This window comes from Seriola lalandi, unplaced genomic scaffold, assembly GCF_002814215.2.
Source record: "Seriola lalandi dorsalis isolate HSWRI2012SDOR001 ecotype SW California unplaced genomic scaffold, Sedor1 jcf7180002054262, whole genome shotgun sequence".
NCBI lineage: Eukaryota > Metazoa > Chordata > Actinopteri > Carangiformes > Carangidae > Seriola > Seriola lalandi.
Genome location: NW_019524815.1, coordinates 818,818 through 824,974, shown reverse-complemented (window position 1 = coordinate 824,974; position 6,157 = coordinate 818,818). Strand labels below are relative to the sequence as shown.

Below are 6,157 nucleotides of genomic sequence, written 5' to 3'. Positions count from 1 at the left end.
AGATCCTGCTCCCCAGTGGTGCTCCCTTCCCCAGGACCCACCAGTTTCTGCCCTCCATGCCTGCCTCCCTCCGCCTGTCAACTCACAGATACACAAACAGACAAACTGAGGAGTGTGGAAATGCAGGTGGTGGTCAACAGCCACACTCCGAAATCACAAGGTCACCCTGGGAAGAAGGGAAAAAGAGTAGAGAAGCAAGAGACAGAGACAATATTAAACGAACAGAAAACGTATGATCACATAAATTACATGTTGAATATATAAGCAAAACGACGATTCAATAAATATGAGATATCACAAGCTGATATTGAAATTATTTTTGAAGTCGCAGATGGCACCTACTCTGTCATGATATTCAGCAAGTGTTACGTAACCACAGTCAAGTCAGAAAATGACATTGTATATATTCATATGTGTTATAGTTAGAGTTATACACATAGTTAGAAGTGTCCATGTTGTATTTTATATGTTATGTAATGTGTTGATCTATAATGTGTAAAAGTTCAAGGTAGTACAAGTTATTAGAGCGGGGACACAAACTGAAAAGCCCCATAAAAATTAATTCTGAAAACATCCTTAGTTATATTCAAACACTCAGTCACTGGACTGGCAACATAAGCAACCCACCTGCCATCACGTTTTTATTTAAAATGCTAAAATCTTATTGGTGCATGGAAATACATGACAACACCTTTTCCCCATTGAGCACCTCCCACTTCAAACCAGTGAGAACAGCAGAGAGAAAAACAGAAAAACAGAAATACAGAAATACGTGACGAAAAACAACCAAATGTGTTGTAACTTTGGCAGAAAGTTTTGTGGTCATGTAGAATCCCATTGGTCCTTGTGAAAAGATGACTGAGAAAGTAGATCTTCAGGACCTTCAAGTCATAAAATAAGGTATTCAGTTTAGAGAGATTAAAACCAGTGAACCCGATCCAATGTTGCTATAAACTCAGGCTGGACATTTCTAAATCTTTGAAGACTGAGAGCAATTTTAACCAGTCAGGCTCAGTATTCTTCAGTACTCTTATAGTATCGAAACACTACATCAAAAAGCTCCCTCAGGCAGTGTTATTAGGTTTGTTACTGGGTTGCTGGGGAATAGAGGAAGCCATGACTAAATAGAGCAGGTATATGAATATAGCTTTACCGGATAACTGTAACAGGGGGATGCACCTGCTACTCAGCATAAAGACATGTTGTGTCAATGAACAACTGCTTTTCTCGTCAGGAAAATATAAATACAGGTTGTTTTTAAAGAATAGGTTGACATTTTTACTTTTTTTTTCATGTCTATTTACTGTATATAAAATAATGCTTTTTTTTTTTTTAGAGTTAACAGTCGCTGTGATCTTTCCTCCTGACCATAAAGCCAGCTAGTTGCTAACTGTGTCTGTCCGTTGATTGGTGCTGAGCAGGCAGTGTGCACTGGATTTTTGGAGCTTAGAGCTTAGAGCTTAAAGCTGTCTGCTGCAGGTGAAAATGATGCTATAGGAGCAGTGAGAGTGAAACCAAAAAAATAAAGTTGTAGGCCGGGACAGCTGACCAATACAGAGGAGATTCTTGTGATTATTCTCTGAAGTTTCATCACTATGAGCAACAACCCCTTCCACATTGTCATATTGTTTTCATCTTATCATTTGATAAATTATTGTTATTAAAAAATATTATATTATTATATAGCTGCTTTAAGTTCTGCTGACAATAATATGAGCTTTCAGCAGTAGACAAATCCAATATCTTCCACAGTTAGAGTTTTTAGCTCAAAAGTCCCTTTTTGTGTTTCCCAAGACAGTTTTTTTTTTTCAAAGGATAGAAATACAACAGAGGGAATCTCATATCAAAAAGACACTTACACACTCAGACTGGTAAAGCCTCAGATTTTGGCAACCCACCCGTTTACATGGGAATGACGTCAAGAAGGAATCTCCTCATGGCCCCTCAACTATCTAAACAAACAATCAATGCTGCTGTTTTACCAGTCTCATTTTGTAATATGTTTCTAAACACAATGTCAGAATTTGCCGCTGAGATGATGAGAAAAACTTTTTCAACAAGAAGGTTCAGTCAGGTTACATGCTCTATTGAGCTAAAAAAGCCAGTGTTTGCTCATCAGTGACGTGTTAGGATGTGACAATGCATCCATATTTGAATATCATTCACGGGAGCAAAGAGGCTCAGGAAATGGTTTGTTTGTCATTTGCACAGCAATAATACCTCAACTCATTCTTGCCGATCATATGCCCAAGAGACTAACGGACCAAAAAAGTGACATTAGAGTTCAGCTGATATTCAGCAGATACTGATATAAACCTACTGAACACTTAAATTAAAGATACGATTAGATCACTACCTCTAAGACATTCAATAATGTGATGTGAAGTCCATGCACTCACCATCCTACAACCGTGGTTTAGCTGGACAGGCTCACATTTGATTAGAGTAAGAGGTGGGCTGCTGCTCATAGCCCTGGCTGTAACCTCCTTCCTCATTGTAGCCTCCCTGCTGACCGTAGTCGGGCTGGTAGCCTCCCTGGGAGCCGGCGTAGGGGTCCTGCTGACCGTAGCCTCCCTGGCCGAAGGAGTCGGGGGCGGGCTGCTTCTCCTGCGATGGGACGTATGTTCCAGCGAAGGCAGCCATCCAGCCGGTCTCCTTGAAGACGAACCACAGGTTTCCTATCCACAGGATGAGGTTGATGAAGCCAAAAGCCTGTGGAGCAGAAAGGAGATGAGTGTTTGTTCTAGCAGAAATTTACTGTAACTGTTCTCACACAGCTCCTCAGTATCCAGGACCTACCACGGAAGTGTTGAGGCCGGAGACCTTGGGGTCGTAGACCTCACGGCAGCGATTCTCTTGTTCCTCACAGGCTGAGATAAATTTGATGACCTTCTCTGGATCAGTGTTTGTTTTCACGTCTGATAGGCCTTTAGCCCAAGCACATGAAGACACCAGCCACATGAAGGCAAATACCGCCGTCACAACAAAGTCCTGGGAATCAGCAAGACAAGAATTTTACTTTCACATTAAGAGTGTAGAGTGTAGTTAGAGGACTTGTACGCCAAGAAGGTATAAGAGGTAAATGAACTCACGATCTGGGCCCCTTTGGTGTTTTCACGGTACTTCTCCAGCATGAAACAGTAAACAGCGAGGGCTGCCATGGAGTAGAGGAAGGAGAAGACACCGATGGTGACGAAGAACTCAGCTGAGGAGGAGTAGTCCCCAACCAGGAATAGACGCTCAGACTTTCCTTCCTTGCAGGTGGGGGCATCAAAGTAAACCTGATGGAGTCTGAGAACAGCAAGAGAAGGAGAGACAGAAATTAAATGATGAAAGTGCAAGAGGAGCAAAGGAAAAGATACAGTTGTACATGTGAATACAATGTGTCTCTTATATTTATTTTAGGTATGTATTTGTGTAAAGATGAGCTAGGATCTGTATATTTAAGGAATAGTGTGACATTATGGGAAATGCTATAATTTGTTTTCTTGGGAGGATTTAGATGAGAAGATCATCTCATGTCTGTCTGTACATTAGCTTAGCTTAGCATAAAGACTGGAAACAGGAGGAAACAGCTAGCCTGGCTCAGTCCAAATCATATCCAAGTCACATCTTCTTAATCCATATTATAACTTGTTACTTTAACACATGGGTAGCCAATTATTTTATCATTATTTTTCGAAGAGAGGCAGACTAGCTAGTTTTCCAGTGGAGACAGTGAAGACAGAATACATACCTGAATGGATATTCAAATTCTACTTCTATGCCCAGGTCACTCTCCGACCGGTTTTTACACTCCACGCTCATCTTGAACATGCCAGAGTAACTGCCACATGTCGAGAAGGCGAAGATTGCAAAGATCTGCAGGAGACAGAAGAATGAAGGCACCAGTCAGACAAACCGGGAGAAACAGAGAATACTCAGAGCGATTTGTTTTTTTATGTCACACTTTCTTCCCTGACTCACTGATCACATACAATCTTTATATTCCAGTTCAGCTCAGATGATGTAACCGTGTAAACAAAGAGCTAGACTGTAAAACAGGTGACAGCTCCATTTCCACTGAAAGCTGCAGACTCTGCTTTCACCACCTGCAGTGTCTCAAGCAGACTGACGTCTCCACCAATCATGGTGAGCTGCTGAAAAATGCACACAGAGTGCAGATCAATGCAGCGTTATCACCAGGTTACACAGCAAGGCCTGTACCTGTTGCCATGGTTACCATTACTTTTGGTTGATGTGGCTTTCCTGCAGATGTTTTTATAGTATTTGTTTGTACTTTGTGGTACAAGAGTGACAGTGAATTCATTCAGAGTCTGTTAATTCAGGTACAAATGGCTCAGTCGTGTTCCCCAGCTCCCGCCTCTTGTCGCGTAAACAGCGCAAACAGAAATGCATGGAGATAAACTCACACTCTCACACCACACACACACACACAAACACACACACAAACTCACAGCAGATTAGGCACGTCAGACTATTTTTACCACACCCTCCCTACGCTGCAGGCCAGATCCGATTGGATGGAAAATCCAGCTATTAATCTGACTGAGGTGCTCTACCATCTGTCACCAAATACTCAACTACAAGCGATTGTACAGAGTCACAACACACACACACACACTCAGAGCCACACCCACACACGTGAGCTTGCACACACAAATACACAAAGGAATGTCACCTCCTTCTTAAGTCTAGTCTTGTAGTACAGTCTACCTGCTGCAGGCATCAACACACTTAACTATTTACAGTAATCTTTAAGCTAATGTGAGTCAGAGGCTCATTTGTTGGATTTACACACAGTGGCCGCCTAGAACGAGCCTCATTGTGATCACTTTTATTCATCCTCCTCTCCTCCTGCAGGTCTATTTCATATTTTAGAGTCTCTCCCATCATCTCGAACACCTTCTCTCACTGTCGTTGCTAAAAGGCTAATCAACACGTATTAGTAATCAATGCAAATGGCTATAAACATGATGAAAGTTGCAGCGTTAGCTCATTACAAATTTGAAGAAAGAAAATCAAGGAAAAAAAGTAATTTGCCATCTGGAGGGTAAATTTACAGTTATAATCCACCCTAAAATACAAATAATGTTATAATATTTTTACAATCTTAGCTGGAAATACAGAAACTCAAATCTTCAGAACATTTAAGCTTCGTAATGTTTTTATGGCTGCATTCATGAACCACCAAATATCACTCTAATTTCAAATTGGCAGAGAGTCTCAACTCTGCTGTATCAACCTTAAAAGAATCAAGTTCGAGGTAACAAATGCAAAAACAAAAAGACAAGGCTGAAAAATGTGAGTTGTGTTTTCCCTTTGAAACCCATATAACAGGATGTACTGCTGCAGCAGCTGCACAATCGATCAATACCTACAGCACATGCAGTGTATCACGCCTGCAGTGTCGGCACAATCCTTCACACAGTGCGTATAATGGTATATTTTATCCATTGTTATTATGAGGACGTTCAATGGTTTAAGAGCTCCCAGTGTCCATATCATTCTTTCCCTATCCCTCTTGAGACAGCAGCTCAGATTTCATGAGACAGATCAATATGGAGATCAACATTTGGTGCCCCAGCTGTACGTTTGGCTTTCTTGTCATCTTCTTCTTCTTTTGCGGTGGCGTTCTGAAGAAAAAGAAAATTCACTCTAATGAGAAAGAAATGATTAAACCACACTGCTGCTTCATCTTAATCACCCTAAAGTGATTTGAATCACACTGATATGATGTGAGGAATTAATCGAGGGAGGCAGCACATTTACTTCTAGACCGAAATGTAGCGTTTTAGAACATTATTTCCTTGTTATAACATAAAATACAGACCCTGATGTAAATGTATAATAAGGTTAAAAAATGTAGGAATCATCACTTGTGCTGTCATGTTTAAATATAATGAAACACGTGTCAAAGTAAAGTAAAAGGAGTCTGCAGCCATCTCAGCAGCTCTGTGAGACATGAGCTACATGCTAATGTCAGCATGTTTACCATCTTACTTTAGTGTGTAAGCCTGCTAACATTTGCTAATTAGCACTGAACACAAAGCACAGCTGAGACTGATGGAGTGTTAGGGTCAAGATAATTTTGATGATGATGGCGCTAGATAAAAAGTCAGGGGATCACATTATTACAATTCATTCTGGGGGGTGG

General features: G+C 41.0%; 1 protein-coding gene across 1 annotated transcript in view; it reads right to left on the bottom strand.

The window, feature by feature from the left end:
- Positions 1-6: 6 nt before the first annotated feature.
- sypb (synaptophysin b) overlaps positions 7-6,157 on the bottom strand; it is an 11,581-nt gene continuing 5,430 nt past the window's right edge. The window contains exons 3-7 of the mRNA XM_023405115.2: positions 3,737-3,861; positions 3,093-3,291; positions 2,800-2,991; positions 2,400-2,712; positions 7-166 (exon numbers count right to left, since the gene is read on the bottom strand). Coding sequence (XP_023260883.1) covers positions 2,431-2,712; positions 2,800-2,991; positions 3,093-3,291; positions 3,737-3,861 — 798 coding nt within the window. The 3' untranslated portion in view covers positions 7-166; positions 2,400-2,430. The remainder of the gene's footprint in view (positions 167-2,399; positions 2,713-2,799; positions 2,992-3,092; positions 3,292-3,736; positions 3,862-6,157) is intronic.